Below are 19993 nucleotides of genomic sequence, written 5' to 3'. Positions count from 1 at the left end.
TTCAACAACAACAAAAAGCATTAACGACCCAAATACAAATCAGTAAAGGATTTTAATAGACATTCCTTCAAATAAGATGCACAAATGGCCAACAAGCACATGAAAAGATGGTCAACATCGTTAGTCATTAGGAAAATGCAAATTAAAACTACCATGAGATACCACTTTATACACACTAGCATGGTTAAAATAAAAAAAGACAATGATGAGTGTTTACACAGATGTGGAATAATTGGAACCCTTATACATTGCTGGTGGGATTCTAAAATGGTGCAACTACTTCAGACAAAAGTTTGGCAGTTTCTGGAGATATATATATCTATTTTTTAAAGATTGGCATCTGAGTTAACACCTGTTGCCAATCTTCTTTTTTTCTTTTTGTCGTTTTTTTAATTCTTCTTCTCCCCAAAGCCCCCCAGTACATAGTTGTATATTCTAGTTGTAGGTCCTTCTGGTTGTGCTATGTGGGCCGCCGCCTCAGCATGGCCTGATGAGCAATGCCATGTCCACACCCAGGATCCAAAGTGGCGAAACCCTGGGCTCCTGAAGCAGAGCACACAAACTTAACCACTTGGCCACGGGGCTGGCCCCTCTGGAGATCTTAAACATGGAATTACTATATGACATAACAGTGCCATACTGAGGTATATACCCAAGAGAAATTAAAACATATGTCCACACAAAACCTTTAAACAGATATTTGTAGCAGCATTATTTATAATAGCCAAAAATTAGAAACCCAAATGTGGTATGTCCAACAATAGAATATGTTTTGGCAATAAAGATGAATAAAATAGGGACCAGCCTGGTGGCGCAGCAGTTAAGTTCGCATGTTCCACTTCTCAGCGGCCCGGGGGCTCGCCAGTTCGGATCCCGGGTGCAGACATGGCACTGCTTGGCAAAAGCATGCTGTGGTAGGCGTCCCACATATGAAGTAGACGAAGATGGGCACGGATGTTAGCTCAGGGCCAGTCTTCCTCAGCAAAAAGGGGAGGATTAGCAGTAGTTAGCTCAGGGCTGATCTTCCTAAAAAACAAAAAAAGAATAAACTATTGGTACTTGCTATAACATGGATGAATCTCTAAAACATTATGTTAGGGGCCAGCCGAGTGGTTAAGTTCATGCTCTCTGCTTCAGCGGCCCAGGGTTTCACCAGTTTGAATCCTGGGCATGGACATGGCACCACTTGTCAAGCCAGGCTGAGGCAGCGTCCCACGTGCCACAACTAGAAGGAGCCACAACTAAAAATACGCAACTAGGTACCGGAGGGCTTTGGGAGAAAAAGGAAAAATGAAATCTTAAAAAAAAGAAAAAGTTATTTGTTAAAAATAAAACAACATGATGTTGGGGGAGAGAAGCCAGTCACAAAAAAAAAAAAAACCACACACACATATCGTATGAATCCATTTATATGAAATATCCAGTAAAAGCTGGAGGAGGGAGAGAATGGACAGTGGAAAACGACTGTTAATGGGTATAGGATTTCTCTTGGGGCTGAAGAAAATGTTCCAAAATTAGATTGTGATGATGGCTTCGCAACTTTGTGAATATACTAAAAACCATTGAATTATATACTTTAAATGGGTGAATTTTATGGTATGTAAATTATATCTCAATAAAGTTGCTTTGAAAAGGCATACCTGCACATCATTAAGGCTACAGATCTTTTCTTGTTTCTTCAAGTCTATAAACTGCTTTAGAAACATCGTTTCTAAACATTTATTAGCAATAGAACCTATTCTTTATGTGTCGTTGACTAGCTTATTCTGTTCCTGGCCCCAGCCTATCTGGAGATGGTAGATTGCCCTGCTCTATCTGAGGCAGGGTTGTACCTGGGTTGATCTGTCAGACAGGATAGGCTAAGGTATGCCATAGTAGCAAACAGTCCCCAAATCTAGAGCCTTAACACAAAGTTTATATTTTATTCGTGTTACGTGTCCATTGTAGGTTCTCAAGGGGGTTCTACTTAATTTAGTCACTCAGAGACCACAGCTGATAACAGCTGCGTCTTGATACATACTCCCATGATCAAAGAGGCGGGAAACATAGTGAATAATGCCAAGTTCTTAAATCTTCTGCCCGGAAGTGACAAGTAGCCAAAATCAGTTACGTTGCCATCCTTGATTCAGTGAGGTGCAGATACATAATCCTCTGGCAAGAAGAGGCACTGGATGTTTGTGAACGATAACGCAGTCTACCACAGTAGGCTCATGGGCTTTGAAAAGTAGCTGAGAACATGCCACTTTCTGGGGATCTGTCCTCTGGCATTCTCTCTGGAGTCATTGCTACCCAACCATTTCCACACTCTCTCAACCAGACTTCTCTTAGATGCCTGGGGTAGCTGGGTGAATTGTTAATTACCGCACTGCTTAAGCCTTTTAATAAAGTCAGCAAATTAAAGAGAGAGCCCAGATAAAGAGAATGCTTTCCAAAATGTCATAATAAAATTAAGGTAATGAAGCACTTGGAGGGCTCTGCTCCCTTCTTTTTGTATAAAACTTATTCCAGAGAAGCTGGAAGAGAAATGGGGCCTGAAAGTAAAGAGGGGGGAAAATAAATTGCATGCCATTAGTTTAATTATAAAAATTCATTACATGAAGCCATGTAAGACAGAAAATAATGGAACTCTAATGGGTTGGCCGATAACACATTTACTAGCCTGCTCTCAGCTTGTAGTCATTGTTGAGAGGACAAAAAAGTAACAACTTTGGTATGTAGTCCTCCAAGCTATTGAAAAGATTAATCATTTCCAGTAAGCTGGAAAACGAGGGCCATTTTCTTAAATACTATGCCCTGTATAGAGTGTTACCTTCTGAAACAGAGTTGTTTGGTAATGTCAGAGGTTTAATAGATGAGTCTTGAAGTTAATGGTGAGAGGCTTTCCTTTGGAAATAGCTTCCTTACAGATATTTTAACATTTCCATTATAAATTCATAAAGAGGTTTTATAGGTTGCTTTAATTCATACAAGCAAGCAAGAAATTGTTTCTTTTTCCCAGTAAAGATTTATAGAACATGAATTCATACTTAAGAGTAAATTCTTCAGTGATTTTTTTAAAATAAACCAAACATGTATTTTTTTCTGCCATCTTTGTTTGGCAAGGTCTTATTTTATTATACACAATAATTTTCCCATCATGCTGTAATCATCAAGGAGATTATTTTATATTCTTCAAAGTTCAATTACAATAAGCCTAATCATTTTCCTTAAATTCCTTTATATGGAAAAATATCTTATTTAACTATATTGAAGTCTGAATATTGGAGGCAAGAAACCTGCATTTTTGTGAGGTCTCTTTTGCTGACTAGCAAAAGAGTTTTTGTATTCTCATATGGGCAGTTACGGGATTGGGTAAGAGGAAAGGAGATAAAAGAAAGGAGATAACAAAAGATCAAAGTGGATATATAGGTAAGGGTCGTATATTTGAGTGCTTTGTAATCCAAGCAGAGAGGTTTGAACTTTGTCTTGTAGGTAATAGGGAGCCATTGAAAGGTTTTATTGAGGAGTAATGTGGTTCTATTTGCATTTCAAAGAGATCTCTTGAGCAGCTGTGTGTGGATGGAAGCGCTGGTGTGAGAGTGGAAGGAGGCAGCCAATAAAAAGATTACTGCACGGTCCAAGCAAAAGATAAGAAGGGCTGGGGCCTGCCCGGTGGTGCAGCGGTTAAGTGCACACGTTCTGCGTTGGCGGCCCAGTGTTCGCCAGTTCGGATCCCGGGTGCGGACATGGCACCACTTGGCAAGCCATGCTGTGGTAGGCGTCCCACATAAAGTAGAGGAAGACTGGCACCAATGTGAGCTCAGGGCCAGCCTTCCTCAGCAAAAAAAGAGGAACATTGGCAGCAGATGTTAACTCAGGGCTAATCTTCCTCAAAAAAAAAAAAAGATAAGGGCTTAAATTAATGCAATGGCAATGGAGGTAGGGGATTTGAAAAAAAGAGAAAATTGTGCTACAGTCTCTCTGTAGCTATGTTCCTTGCCTCCTCCTCCAGTTAAGGATCAACTTACACTGCAGAGGGAGAAGATTGGGCTAGGGACAGAAACTTGGGGAACACCAACATTTAAGGGACAGACAGAAAAAGAGAAATTTGAACCATAAGAGAGTGTAAAGGAGCGGGGGCCAAGAAAAGGTAGGGCCTCAAGAAGAACAGAGTAGTCAGTAGCACCAGTCACTGCAAATAAATTGAGTAAATGAGAACCTAAAACTTGCCAGACATTGGCCATTGGGGACTGAATCAGTTAACTATTTTCACAAAAATGCTGCATGACAAACAACTTCAAAATGTCAGTGGCACACAACGATAAGCGTTTTGTTCTTTCTAAGTTTGTGGCTTGGCTGGGGAGGCACCGCTTCACGCTGTGGGTTGATTGGGCTGGCTCTCCTCCACATGTCACTCATCCTTCTCCAGGAATGAGCAAGCTAGCCCAGGCTATGTTTGTCTTATGGTGTTGGCAGAAGGGCAAAAGGGCTAGCCCCACTGCAGGAGCACATTTCAAGCCTCTGCTTGTGTCACTTCCATTAACATCCCATTAGGATTAGGCAAAGCAAGTCATATGGCCAAGCTCATTGTCAAGGGCGGGGAAGTAAACTCTGCCTTTTGTAGCAGGAAATTCAAAGTTATATAGCAAATGGCATGGATATAGGGTGAGATAAAGAATTGAGGCCTGTAATCCAATTTGCCACAGTGACTTCTGTCAGAATAGTTTTAGTGGGATGGTGATGGCAGAAGCCTGATTTTGATGAATTATAGAGTGGCAGGAGTGTAATCAAGGCGAGGCCATGAGTGAGTATTTGCCTTCTTAGGAGCTTCACCGTGAAGGAAAGAAAATGATAGCAGATTTTGTTGTTGCTTAAAGATGGGAGAGAGACTCATATTTGAAGGCGGTAGAGAAAGACCCTGTAGAGAGGCAAAAGGTTGAAAAGACACGAAGAGAGAGGGAGTACGTGGAAGAAGATCCCATAATAGATGAGTGTCCAGAGGGAAGATTCAGCATCCCATAGCACAGGAGTCACCTCTTCCTCTCAGACTGGAGAGAAGGATGTAAGATGTAAAGTCTGATGTTTCGTGAAATTTATGCTTGATAGGTTAATTTCCCCTGTGTAGTTGTAGTTACAGGTAGGGTCATTTGCTGTGAGATTTCTTCTGGTTTGTATCATCAGGGTTCAGCCTGGAAACCAGCCTAGATATTTCAGAGGGAATTTAACACAGAGGATTGGTTCCACGGCTAATGGAGGAGCTGAGAAGCCCAGTAGGAGATGGTGAGGCAACCTGGAGTTAAGCAACATCAGATAGCTGTTACCACCTCAAGGGCTGGAGGGCCCACAAGTGTAACCAGAGCCATCTGGGGCTAATTTGACCACTGTGGAGGCTGCGCAGCAGGTACTGAAACTACAGAGGGAGGGCCTGTCTAGCCGGAAATGGAGACACAAAGAAGTTGCTGCCCACACAGAGAGAGGGGGAGGTATACTCTAGTTTCACCCTTCCTCCTGCTCTATCTCCGACCGGGGCCTCTTGCTGGCCTAACCCAGCTGGAAGCCAGCTAACAAGAAATGCCAGCAAATTCCAATCCCCTGAAGAGGTTACTCCATCTGTAATTCTGAATAGAGTAAGAGACAGGCAGAGAATGGTTCTAAGAGCTAATAAGCTCTTAGCTGTTAGCTCACAGAGCTCAAATTTTTTTAATGAATTTCTTAGTTCATGTATGCACACATAGTATCCTAGGCAAAATGAGAGGAACCCAATATGTAGGACTTTTTTGTCTGTAAATATATTAGGATCTTGTTTTCTAATTTTCCAAGCAATTTAATTTTGATTTTGGCCTCACGAGAAACCTTAGGCATAATCAGAGTAAGTAGCCCCGTCCTCTTTTGCAGACAACAAAACTGGCACTCAAAAGGTTAATGACTTTCTTAACCTCAAACTGCAAGACAATGGCCAAGCAAGAGCTCCTGGGAAGATGCCATTTCATTACTCTGCACTGCCTTTCCTAAAGCTCCTTTGAGTCCAGTCATTAAAGAACTGAACAATCGAGTTCACCTGAAACAAATGTTAATTTCACTTGTAGATAAATATCCCAAGACACATTTTATAAGAAAACTTAAAAAATCCTCAACCTTAAAAATTTAATTATAGGTCTAGCTACTCACATTTATCTTCTAAATTGATGGGAGCGTTTTAGAGCCGCAGGATTATAGACAATGTCTATAAAACAGTGAGTCCCTTGCTTTGCATTCGGTAAAGGCCCGCCCTGTGGTGAATATAGTGGGGTTCATTGAAAATAGCAGTAGTAGTAGGAGGAGTAATAGTAGTAGTGATAATGATGATTATAGGTCATATTTATTGAATGCTTTGAATATGCCAGGCACCATTCTAAGTGTTTTCCCTGGATTTTCTAAATTAATCCTCATGATAATCTTTCAAGGTAAATCCTATTAATACACCCATTTAATGAAGGAGGAAACCGAGGCACAGAGAGGATAATTAACTTGCCCATTTGTCACATATCTAGTAAGTGATCAAGCCAGGATTCAAACCCAACAGGCTTATTCTTTTGCCCAGACTTTTAACTATCCTTTCTTTTCCTTCCCTGTTTTCTTCCATGTAGGGTCAGTATCCCTAAAAAGAGTATCTTACAAATAAAAAATGAGAGAAGACAAGCATTAAAATGGAAAAATTGTAATACGCAAAATTCTTGAAATCAATTCGGGTTGTCCCACAGTCCACAATCATTTTTCTGCCTAAAATACTGTCTATAAATACTAAGCACATATTGCAGCAGCATCATATTAGGTTTGAATAGGAAATATTTCTTTCCTGGTTGAAGACACAATCTTTTGAGGATTTAGTGTTTTATATTCCTCATAGGAAACACACACACACACAAATACATATATATGCCCCCAAAATCATCTTTTTTATATAGGCTAGTGCTCACAGTATTTTAAATTTCTTCACACACCGTGATCACCACACAAACAATTCCCTGTAGTGTATCCCATTGTAAATGGAATTCAGAAATAAAACAAGAGTGTGTGTGAATTCTGTTGTGTTTTTGAATTTACACTCCTTCTGTGGTCTGGAAATATCCCAGTAGTAAATTTCACAGTCGTAGGCAAGGCTGGTCAAGGTCATTGTTCCTAGTGTGAATGACACTTGGTTAAAGCCCAAGGTGGTCAACATATTACGTTGGTTGGAAGGGAAACCAGTCTATTCTGGTGAATGTATTTAAGAGGAGAGAAAAGAAGGCTGCGGTTGAGAACCTTTGAGTTTAGATAAGGGCCTTAGCCCTGCCAATGTTAGTCAAGGTCAGTGGGATTTTTTTCTTTTTAATCCTGTGAACTCGCAAAACCTGGGCCCTATTCAGTGAGGGTTAACACTCAATCAAGATTTCCTCAGGTATAAAAATCTAAATTTCAGTGTGAATACAAATTTGAAGAAAAAGATACAGCTTGTGCATTTTTTGGCTTTCAAGCATTAAAATATATCAAAAAGTTCTGGTTTGAAGGAAAGCCTCACTCTCTTACTACCTTTCTACTGTAAAGTCTCTAATTTAACTCTAGCTGGCTATTTCCTTCAAGATTTTGGAAAATTTTAGCATACTTTTCAATGTATAATTTTAGGCATTTTTTAGAACCAAAGATTGTATCCTCTTATATCTAGACTTTTCGAATAGCAACTCATGAATCAGGGATGGCTTCCTGGTCATTTATCTTTCTTAGATAAAATAAATGATTTTAATTATATTTATTAAAATTTTAATTTATATTTTATATTCTTAAATCTATACATATATGCTCTGATGTTGGTTCTTAATAAGTATTTCTTTAACAGTTGTATCCTTCCTAAAGAAGAATTATCTTGGGAAAAGGTAACCAAGTTATTGGTCTCAGTTTTGTGGATTCTTATGCTACCAGTTAGAGAATTAATAGATGATAGATAAGAAACTCTTCTTTTAAAATGCAAATCCATCCTCTAGATAGTCAGGGCCAATTGGTCTTTCTTATCTTAGTATACATTACTTTTGACACTATAGATTTGGCTTAAGCGAGAAGGGGAAGAAAAGGAGAGGTAATTTTGTACCGTAGGAAATTTCTAGAAAGGGAAAGACTTTAGGGTGTGCATTTCACCTCAGAAAGGCTTTTGAATAGTGTGAGGATCTGAACAGTAGAAAAGAGAAGCTGCAGGGCTTGATAAAAGGAGTATATAAGAAAAGGCAGGCATTCCACAAGGATAAATTTCTTTTTTGGGGAGGAAGATTAGCCCTGAGCTAACTACTGCCAATCCTCCTCTTTTTGCTGAGGAAGACTGGCCCTGAGCTAACATCGTGCCATCTTCCTCTACTTTATACGTGGCACACCTACCACAGCATGGCTTTTGCCAAGCGGTGCCATGTCCACACCCAGGATCCGAACTGGCGAACCCCGGGCCACTGAGAAATGGAACGTGTGAACTTAGCCGCTGCGCCACCGGGCCGGCTCCTAAATTTATTTTTTCTGCTTTTTCTCCCCAAATCCCCCCAGTACATAGTTGTATATTTTAGTTGTGGGTCCTTCTAGTTGTGGCATGTGGGACACCACCTCAACGTGGCCTGATGAGCGGTGTCCTGTCCACACCCAGGATCCGAACCAGCGAAACACTGGGCCGCTGAAGCAGAGCGTGCGAACTTAACTACTCGGCCATGGGGCGGCCCCCACAAGGATAAATTTTAATTGCTTTACAGCACAGCAACTATACTTTGTATGTTTAAAAATTGCCTCTCTTTTTGCTTTCATAGAAAAAGTTAGTGACGTTGGCTTTAGCTGCTTGGTGCTAGTTTGGTTGTCTGAGTCTCTTTGCTGTGTGCAATAAATGTAGTTATTTCATTTGATTCTAGAATAGGATATTCCAGTTAACTGAGAAATGCCAGATTATATACAGATTACACATTTTCAAGGAACAGGAGTCCAAACATACTGAAACTGTGCTAAAAGTATTAGTGTTTGATTTTTGTTATACAAACATCATGCTAACAAGAAAGAACAAATATTAGAACAAAAATGATTACTCTTTTCAGAAACATCAATTACTTTCAATTTCCAGTTCCCCTTCTAGTTCATGACTATGTATTCTTACAGATTTTAAGAAATACGGTGTAGACAGAAATTGCGTTCTGCTCTTTACTTATGATTTCTGTGCATATTCACTGCTTATTAGACCATTAGGTTGATGTATTATGTTATTTTAATGTCCTCTCGTTAAACATTGAAATTGTTTCTCATTTTTTTACTGTCTTAGTTAATGAAGATCTTTATTCCTATAATGTATTTCTCTTCTTTTAAATATTGTGTTAGAACAAAATACCAAAAGTGAGATTACAGGGTCAATGGAAGTAAGCATTTGTATGTCACATGCTATCTATTTCCAACTTGTCCCTATAGATCACTGCTCCTAGCAGTAGCACGTGAATGTGCTGATTTTACCACAGCCTTTCCAGCTTTGGATTTTAGTTTTTATTAATTTAATTGGTGTCAAATTGTACCATCTTGATTTGATTATTTTTTTTAGTTTTGAAAGTTAATTTTTTTCAGAAAAATTTTTATTCTTTCTCTGGTCTGAATTCCCTGTCCCTGTTCCCTTGTTCATTTACCAATGGCTTAAGCCACAACCATGTTGAATTTGACATAATTATCCTAGCAATTTAATATTATGTTAATGCTTAGAGGCGTCCTCCATGAACTTGCAGCAATGCTTAATAGAAATGTGGGGTATACGTCCAGAGAAACCTATCATTGATTTATTTCTGTCTTTGATATATGCTATTTCAAGTGATGAAATACAGTTTGATGATCCTCAGTTGCCAAAGACAAACAAAGAAGAAAGCAAAGGTCATTTGGTTTAGCAAGATCCTTATAGTTGAAATTTTATTTTATTTTATTTTTTAAGATTTTATTTTTCCTGTTTCTCCCAAAGCCCCCCGGTACATAGTTGTGTATTTTTAGTTGTGGTCCTTCTAGTTGTGGCATGTGGGATGCCGCCTCAGCATGGCTTGATGAGCAGTGCCATGTCCACGTCCAGGATCCGAACTGGCGAAACCCTGGGCCACCAAAGCAGAGTGCACGAACTTAACCACTCGGCCACGGGGCCGGCCCCTTCTAATTTTAAAGTGGGACGTTTTTTGAAGTATTGTGAATAAACTGATCCTTCAAAAAAGTTCTTAACTAGAATAACAGCACTATTCTTTGGACGTTCAGTATTTTCTGTATGCAGCTTTAGTTAAATGCCAGTAGATGGCACTAATTACATAAACAATTCAACAAGTTAATAAAGAGGGAAAGAAATACATGAAGCATTTTTTTCTGTTCAAATTTTGTTATTTGTCACATACTTAACAATTATATGGAAGCTTATTTTTATAGTTCTCTCCCATGATAAAAACAATTAAGTCCAGTTTATTTCCAATTAATTGCTACGAAATTGAAATGTCTGATACTGGTTATTGCTCAAGACGCTGCATTTAAAAAGTTTTGTCATGAAGAATGAGTTAGCTTATACTGTCATGATTGACTGAATCACATGGTAGGTTAACAGCAATCATGTAGACATGTTCCGACCTGAGGATTCAGAAGCTATTGATGAAGCATTCTAAGAAACTCCAACTAAAGATTTCAGAGAAAACTGATATTCATTCTCTTTCCCATGCACACCTATAGCAATTGGCCAAAGACCTCCGCCAGTGGCAGATAAATGTCGATGTGGCAAATGACTTGGCACTGAAACTTCTCCGGGATTATTCTGCAGATGATACCAGAAAAGTACACATGATAACGGAGAACATCAATGCCTCTTGGGCAAGCATTCATAAAAGGTATGAACTACATTATTTCTAAAACTACTGTTGGCTATAATGATGGGGTGGTGACACTGGGTGGATGACGCACATTTGTTTTCCCAATCCTGCTAAACCAGGGCTTGGGAGGATCCAAGACAGCAAATGCCATCTAAAAGCACAGGCTTGCCTAAATCCTCTTATTTTAAAGATGAAGGATCCACAGACTGGTGAAATTAAATGATTTGCCCACAGTCACAAAGGTAGTGACATACTTAGAGATTAGACAAAAACAAAATGCTGATTTGTAGCTAGAAAAGCCATTTATCAGTCTGCTTTGAGATCTCTATCCAAAGAAATATTGTTCTATTCCATCACGGCACATGCTGCCCCATCCTTAATCTGACAAGGAAGTCACTTGGGGCTTCAAGATAGAGTTATAACTGTCCATGGTGCCATCATTGTATCTCAGTTTACACACCCAATGGGAAAATCTCTGTAGTGTAACAGGACTCATAACTTCACCTCCCACTATATATCTATGGAAATTAACAGCTCTTAGAGATACCATCTAATCAAACTGGGCCTTGTCCCCTTATTATCCTCTCTCTTAACCCCTGGGCTTTTCTTTCATTAGCATTTATCCTAATTATGAATAAAAATGAATTATGTAACTAATTGTTTAATGTTTGTCCTTCACACTAGTCTAAACCTCTGAGGACAGAGACTGTCTTTCTTATTTGACACATCCTGAAATCCTGAAGCAGGTGATATAATAGGGAGCTGGTAAATATTTGTTGAATGATGACTCTCTCTGCATAATGTAGAGTTACCTTGTTCAGGCTATGGTAAGTTAAGGAATACTGGGTACTCATTTTCAGTTCTGTCAGAAAACAGGGGCAAGAATAGTACTTGTACAATGATGAGGAAGACCACACTGAAAGGTAAGGTAAATGAGTTCCAGAAGGTGACATGAATTACTGAAAAAGTCGGTTAGGTGGCCTTCATTAAGCAGAAAAGGCCACCATCAAAGGGAAAAAAAAAACAGATTTTGAACTAAAAGCAGAATCTTTTAGGAGTAATGAGCTATTGATACGTGAAAATTGAGAGACCAAGTAAATCTTGAAATTGAGTTAGAGATTGAGTGAAAACTCATGTGAAACCAGATTTAGGTTGGTGACCCTGGGGGAATAGAGCAGCTCTAGTCCTGAATTCCAGACAGTGGGTGTTCAGATGACCATGGAAAAGAAGACCCACCCTGAAGTTGGAGAGTTGTATTTGGGGTCCTATCCAAAGGACCCTGGTGGAGAGAGGACGAGCTTAAACAGGGGACTGAGAATAGGAAAAAATTCTCAAGGTTACTGCCTCCTCTCAGTGGCAAGGTTTGGACTTTCTGCTCCAAATACATCTGGTATCTGTTCAGTTAAACAAGGGCGGGTAGGCTCAGGAAGCCTTATTCATATGCAATTGATTGGTATCAGAGAGTCAATAGGTACATCTCAATGGGAAATACTTGCTTCTCAAAAAGAAGCTTCTTTGGGAAAGCAGATTAAAATCAGAAATTAATTTGGTGAGTTTAGGGAACGTAAGCTAAGAAGAGACCAAAAAGAAAGCTTGTTCATGGTACAAAACTAGAGCTTCAAGGGAGGTCTGTCCCATCTAGGCCACTCTTTCTGGCAGTCCCCTCTCCACGTTCTCATGCTCCTTGAACCTCCAAGCAGCTCTCTCCATTCTTTTGATCACTTTCTTACGGTCTTTGGATTCTTCAGAGGAGAGGCTTCCGGTTTATATTTTTTGACTAGGTCTCTAAAAAGCTACCACCTAAGGAAGGTATATAGTTATTTCTCCAATAGGTAAAGTAATATAGAATGTTAGAAGCCAAATTACCTTTTTTGCTGGCCAATACAGAATCTGCAATTCATCAAGCTAATTTTGACTCATGCCTCTAAAGTTTTTCCCTGTTCCTTTCTCACATGTACTCTGTGAAAACTCATCCTCTTGTGTAGTTTGTCTGCTGATGACTATCCACGATACCATTTGCAGCTGAGACTGATCTTTTGAGTTTCAGACCTGCATATCCTACTGATTTCTTTCCATTTTAATGTCCTTCAAGAACTTCAAACTGAATGGTCCCAAAGCTGGACTCATCTTTGCCCTCTTTTAACCTCTTTCTCCAAATACAATCTATTTCTCTTCCTATGATGCCATTCCAGTGAACATTACCACAATCCATTCAGTTGTTCAAATCGGAAACTCATGCTTGACTCTTCCTTCTACAGCCCCAATAGTTAAGCTATCATAGAGCTATTTACTGCCTAAATAGCTTTCAAATCCAGTCACTTCTCTTCATCCCTACTCCTTGACTATCATGTGTTGCCTGAGTGACTACATCATTCACCTAACTGACTTCCTCCTTCTAGCCTTCCTACTTCCCATCCATTCTCTACATAGAATGTAGGGTGATCTTTCTAAATACAGTATATTCATGTCGTTCACTCTCCTTCCACTTTTAAAACCTTTAGTGGCTTATCCATTATTATTTGAAGACTGTCCACACTCTTTCAGATGACTTCAAGGTCTTGCGTGATTTGGCCTTTCCTTAAAACTCCAGCCTAACTTTCTGCTCTCTCTCAACCCCCCCTCCCAAATTCCTAAACACAATGAAGTAACATTGAGCTGTTTTCATTTCCTCATTGCTGTGTTCTGTCTTCTCTATTACCTGCTGACCTGAGACATACATATATCTCTTATTCCTTCCTCTTTGCGTAGTTAAGGTCTATTCATTATCCAGGTCCCAGTGTAAATGCCAATTCTCCCAGGAAGCCTTCTCTGACTACCAACCCCAAAGCCCGCCCTCTTTTGGCCCCCTGTTATAGTGCTTATCTGACTACACCGTACTTAAGTGTTTGCTGGTCTTTGTCTCTTATGAGAATGTTGGCTCAGTGAGGGTATGCACATTGGCTACTTGTCCACCATATTACCTAGCACTTAGCTTGGCAAGTAGTAACTACCCTCAAAACATTTTTGATTAAATAGGTAAATGAATAAACAAAAAATAACTACAAGTGTTCCAATGTACCAATAACTCGAGACAGAATAAAAATGTATTCGTTAGGATTGCTTTCAGTTTCAAGTAACAGAAAACCCAAGGTCAGTAGCTTACCTGATAGAGATCTATTTGTTTTACTTAATGAGAAGTTCAGAGGTAGGCAGATGCTCATGTTGACTCAGTGGATCAACCATGTCAGCCCTGAAGTTTCCACGTTCTTTTTGGCGTTTCCCTCAGAACAGGTACATTCCAGCAGGAAGAAGAACAAGGGGAAGGGAAAGGCACAGTGCGTGTATCAGGAAAGCACTGGCTTTCCCGGGAACTTTAGGGCCAGAACTATGCCACAAAACCACCTCTAGTGCCTAGGAATTGGAGTTGAGACAGCCAGTAGAGAATGTCTGCCATAATGGGTGTGGAAAGAATAAACTGATAAACCGGCATGCTGTAGCTGGACAGCATAAAGTTCCCTGGAGAGATAACCAGTCACATCTTTGAGTAAATACAGTATATCCATGTAAGTCATATATTCATGTATAGTGTATATTCATACAGTATATTCACGTAGGATCGTAATAACAATGGGCCATTTGGGCTTGACGGTTGTTCTGGTCAGCGTGAGAGGTCGTGAGGAGAGCTGGATCCTCAGTTGGCTAATGATAACTTACCTCAGAAGTTCGCCTGCTATGGAGGCTATGTGTGTCAACTGCACAGACTAAACCATATTCTACTTGGCTACAGCTTCTCTGATTTTACATTCTTATAGATCTTATGCTAAATAAGAACAGGAAAACTCTTTGTGACCTTTTACATTTTGACCTTTTCATCCAATATCTTGCCCAGCTAAACCCAGAAGTGAAGTAACATCATCCTCCTCCTCTAGATTTGTGTTGTCCAATAGGGTAGCCACTAGCCACAGGTGGCTATTTAAATGTAAATTAGTTAGAATTAAATAAAACATAAAATTCATTTCCGCCATCTCATCAGCCACCTTTCAAGTGCTCAAGAGCCACATGTAACTGGCGGCTTCCCTATTGGACGTTTCCATCATCACGGAACATCACAGATGGTCCTGCTCTAGACCGTCTTTGTCGGCGTTCACCTAAGCAGTTTAGGGTACATTTATAACAATTTCATACTATATTACATTAAAAAGAGTTTTTGCCAAATTTCATAAATAAAAGGTATTTCTTTTACAAAGTGGTTCACATTATCCTATTTCCTTGTTTCTACCTTATTTCTTTTATTTATCCATTTTCTAGAGTTGGTGTTCAAAATCTCAAAAACTACAACTATCACAGGATATAAACACTTTCACTTTTGTCGTTAATTCTATAAACATTATTTTGTTTTATTTTATTTATTTACTTATTTTTTGGTGGGGAAGATTGGCTCTAGCTAACATCTGTTGCCAATCTTCCTATTTTTGCTTGGAGAAGATTGTGCCTGAGCTGACATCTGTGCCAATCTTCCTCTACTTTCTGTATGGGGCACCACCACAGCATGGCTTGATGAGCAATGTGTAGGTCCATGCCCGGGATCCGAACCCACGAACCACAGGCTGCCAAAGTCGAGCATGTAAACTCAATCACTACGCCACTGGGCCAGCCTCAACGTAAACATAATTTTAAAAGGAGAGATTGTTAATATTAATGTTTGAATTGTGGAGAGAAAGTATCTCATATCTTTGAAAAATGTCTGTAAACAAGACTTTTTAGGTAGAAGGCACTCTATTGAAAGCATTTGGATTCCATCATTTCTCACAGTTCGGATTTCACTGTTGAACACTAATGTATTGCCTGCCCTGAAACTTTCAATCATATAGATAAATATATTCAAAAATTTTAGACATTTGGAACCCTATTTAAAGCAACGAAATCTTCAATTCAGTTTTAGGTTATTGAATGTTAAAGAAAGTATAAAGAATATAACTTGGGGGGTCAGCCTGGTGGCCTAGTGGTTAAGTTCAGCATGCTCAGCTTCGGCAGCCTGGGTTTGTGGGTTCAGATCCCAGGTGCGGACTTACCCTACTCGTCAAACCACGCTGTGGCGGCAACCCACATTCAAAATAGAGGAAGACTGGCACAGATGTTAGCTCAGGGCCAATCTTCCTCAAGCAAAAGTAGGAAGATTGACAACAGATATTAGCTCAGAGCCAATCTTCCTCACGAAAAAGACTATGTATCTATCTACCTACCTATCTATCTAGATATCTATAGATAGATATCTTGGAAAAACTTTACTTTGATATTATATACTGGCAGGCTATAATTTCAAGACATAAAAACAAAAGTAAACTAATTTTATTTTGCAGTTTATTGTTCGATTTAAGTTTATTAATAGGTTAGAAGAATCTTCAAATTCCATACTGGCTTTGATAGGACCTTGATTTACCATTTTATATAGATAAATATAAATAGCCATGTGTGCCTAAAAGGAATTAATCTACCATTCTTGAATAAAACAAAAGCCTATTTTTCAACGAAATTCTGTAGTTCAACAATTCAGATCAGAATATAGATCATCATTGTGACCTATGTAGGCAAATATTTTGTTTTCCTGATCATATTCCGTATAAAGTCCATGTTAACATAGAAAGCCAGAAATATGGGCCTCTGCAAGTTCATTTCTTTCTCTTCAATCTCTGTGAATAGATATGAATTGGTGAATAAGATAATATTAGATATGATATTACAAATTATTGTGAGAAGCCTCTAAGGATTAGATTTCAAGGACTGCCATCTGGCTGATGACTTTATGATGACACTGTCATGAGATTTCATTTCCTTATTTCTATTCCAGGACCACTCTTTAAACAAGAAACGAGCATTAACTCTGAATGGTCTGTCTGTAGCTATATAAGGGCTTCTACAACTGCCATTCAGCAAGGAGCAAACTCATCAAGTAGAGGGGCCCGTCCAAGTACCAGGAGGTTCAACATGGCTGGAAGTTCCTCACAAACGCCCATAGATACCTGAAAAATCTCTCTGGATTCCAAGAAAGATTTAGCATATATGTGTGTACAAGCACATATGTGTATATGCATATGCATGTACATACATGCAAAGACACTATTCCTTAAAATAATATTTCAGTATTCTGTCTTCCCTAATAATACATTTCAAATTTTAATAATGACGATTAATAGTCGATAAACTGAAAAATGATCACCTGTGTTCTCTATCTTTGGCAACCGTAAAGCACTTGTCAGTCATCCTTGCTTCTCTATTCCTAGGTCCTTTCTCTTTTTCACTTTAAAGAAACCAGAAAAGGGAGAAAACAAGCCTATTGAGCCCTATTATGTGTGCAGCAAAGAGCCTCTCTAGCTGGACACTGGATCTCTTTCACATTCTCCAACATATTCTTTTAGTAATAGTTCTGCTTTCTTTCTCTGGCATCTTCAATATCTTCTGTCTTCCTGCTTCTCCCCTTCAGCCAACCATTGTGCTCATCTCCCTCATCCTAAAAGAACTTTTTGAGGATACCATCTTTTTCACCAACTATGCTTGTTTCCCCTTACCATCAAATTTTTTGAAGCAGTGATTGACATCACTATTTCCTATTCTTCAGCTCCTGGTTGTGCTTTGACTCACTCTAATCTGGCTTCCCCAGCACCAACATTTACTGAAAACAAGGGCTCATTAAGTTGCCAATGACTGTTATAATAGCGAATGGCCCTATTTTTTATTTATCCATCTACTTGACTTCATTCTAACGTTGGTCCTGTTAATCAACTCTACAAAACTCTTCAATTAACTCAGGGTCAATCAACTCTTCAAAAGGAAAGTTGAAACTTTCCTTTTCTTGGCTTCCAGAATGGTATTATCTTGCAATTATCCTATTTTCTCGTCATGTAATAAGTGGGAAGTGCTTGGCACAATGCTTGGCACATAGTAAGAGCTAAGTAAATGTCATCTGTCATAAACATCATAGGAATTCATTCACTCACTCAATGAATAATTTGGTGCTAGATATGTGCTAGGCAGGCTTACTTCTTGGTACTAGATATATAGCAGTGAAAATTCTTACCCTCATGAAGCTTATATTCTGGGAAGGAGAAGGTGGGAAACAGACATTAACAAATAAAAAAGTTAAACATAGAATATATAAGATTGTGATAAGTGCAATGTGTAAACGTAAGGAGGGAAAGCAGTTGAGAAGGTTTGTGTGTGGTGGAAGAAAAGTGCTGTTATTTAAATATTGTGGTTAAGAAAGGTCTCACTGGAGGGGTGACATTTAAGCAGAAGCTAAATGACCTAAGGAAGTGAGCCATGTGGATAATGGGAAGAAAAACAGTCCAGGAGGCTCCTAATAAGTGGAAATGCCCTGAGGCAGGAGTATGCTTGGCATGTCAGAGGAACCTTAAGGAGACCAGTGTGCCTGGAAAGGGTCAAGTAAGCAGAAGTGTAGTAGACAAGGGGCTCAGAGTGGTAAGAGGAATCTGATTACTTTGGGCCTTACAAGCCCCTCTAGGGACTTTGACTTTTACTCGAAATGAGCTTGGAGTCATTGGAGGGTTTTGAGCAGAAGAATGGCATGTTTTGACTTATCTGGCCCTTCTCTTATAATAGACTGAAGGGAAGTAGTGAAACCATTGGGAAACAGTTGTCGTAATTCAGTCAAGAGCCCAGTGGCACAGTGGTTAAGTTTGCACGTTCTGCTTTGGTGGCCCAGGGTTCGCCAGTTCAGGTCCTGGGTACAGACCTACGCACTGCTTGCAAGCCATGCTGTGGCAGGCATCCCACATATAAAAATAGAGGAAGATGGTCACGGATTTTAGCTGAGGGCCGGTCTTCCTCAGCAAAAAGAGGAAGATTGGCAGCAGATGTTAGCTCAGGGCTGATATTCCTCAAAAAATTTTTTTTAAAAAATTGAAAAAAAAAGAGAGAGATGACTGTGGTTTGGACCAGAAAAGGAGAGGTGAATGTGAGAAGTGATTGGATTCTTCTGTATCTTGAGGACAGAGCCCAAAAGGTTTTATGATATATTGGATTTAGGTGCAAAAGAAAGTAAGGCATCAAGGAAGACTACAGAGTTTTTTGCCTGAGCGAATGGAAGATGGGGTACTCATTTACTGAGATGAGGAAGGCTCCAAAAGCAACATATTTTAGGAAGAAGATGTGGACATGTTACTTTCTACATGCCTATTACGGATCCAGGTGGAGATGTGGAGTAGATAGCTGCATATAAAATCTTAAATTCGGGGGGAATAGTAGTGACTTGAGATACAAGTTGGAAGTTGTAACCATAATCAATATAGACTCTCTTTGCTCCATACAACCCTTAAATGTGGATGTTCTCTTCTTAACTACCTGTCTTCTTTCTCTATACACATTTTGAGTACCATTGCCTGTTGGCTTCAACTACCATTAAGACTCAGTTTTTATTTCCATCTTACGTCTTTCTCCTAAGATCTGGAACTGTACTTACAACCACCTACCGTACATGTCCACCTGCACATGCTACAGGCTGTAAAAGGCCTAAAGCAGAAGGCATTATCTGCCCCTAAAACAATGCTAGATTTCCTGTATTTTCTGTGTAGTTTAATTGCTTAACTTAGTTTTCTCTAAGACTAGAAACCTCAGAATTACCTTCTACCTTTCCCTTCCTCTCTCTGCTCTGTTCTACTGACACGTGTATTAAATTGGCTTCTAAATTGTGAATTCTACTTCAAAAATTGCTCTAGAAATGATTCCCTTTTCTTCATCCCTATTGTCACCTCGTCCTAAAGCTTCTCTGTGTTTGGCTGGGAGATGGTGACCGCCCTTCTCTCTGCTCTCAGGCACTGAGTCTGTACCCTCATTTGCCCTTCACACCAGCCCCAGAGTTATTTTGCCTAAAACTAATATTCTGGTTTCCCGTTACTCCCAGCACTTTGTTTTTCCTCCTAAGATCCAATGGATAATATTTACATATGTGTTATACTTCCAAAAGCATATCCAAATTTTTCTGAAAATAAAAATAAACAAACAAATAAATAAACTTGATTTTGTTTTCACAGAAGAAAAGCAAATGGTATCGTAAATTTTTCGCTTGTTTGGCAGTTTGTTTATTTAGCAGAGGGACAGGCATGAGAACTTCATAAAAGAGTCTTATGCTGTATCCACAAATGCTGATCTTTCTCAAAACATTTTTGGAATTC

General features: G+C 39.3%; 1 protein-coding gene across 11 annotated transcripts in view; it reads left to right on the top strand.

Annotated features, from left to right (window-relative positions):
* The window catches only part of DMD (dystrophin), a 2264041-nt gene that overhangs the window by 1752477 nt on the left and 491571 nt on the right, over positions 1 to 19993 (top strand). For all 11 annotated transcript variants that reach the window (XM_070604303.1, XM_070604310.1, XM_070604305.1 and 8 more), the window contains one exon: positions 10690 to 10844. In XM_070604303.1, the coding sequence (XP_070460404.1) occupies positions 10690 to 10844 (155 nt within the window). The remainder of the gene's footprint in view (positions 1 to 10689; positions 10845 to 19993) is intronic.

Source organism: Equus przewalskii, chromosome X, assembly GCF_037783145.1.
Source record: "Equus przewalskii isolate Varuska chromosome X, EquPr2, whole genome shotgun sequence".
Classification (NCBI taxonomy): Eukaryota; Metazoa; Chordata; class Mammalia; order Perissodactyla; family Equidae; genus Equus; species Equus przewalskii.
Note: the sequence above shows the minus strand (reverse complement) of the source record. Positions and strands in the feature narration are given on the sequence as shown.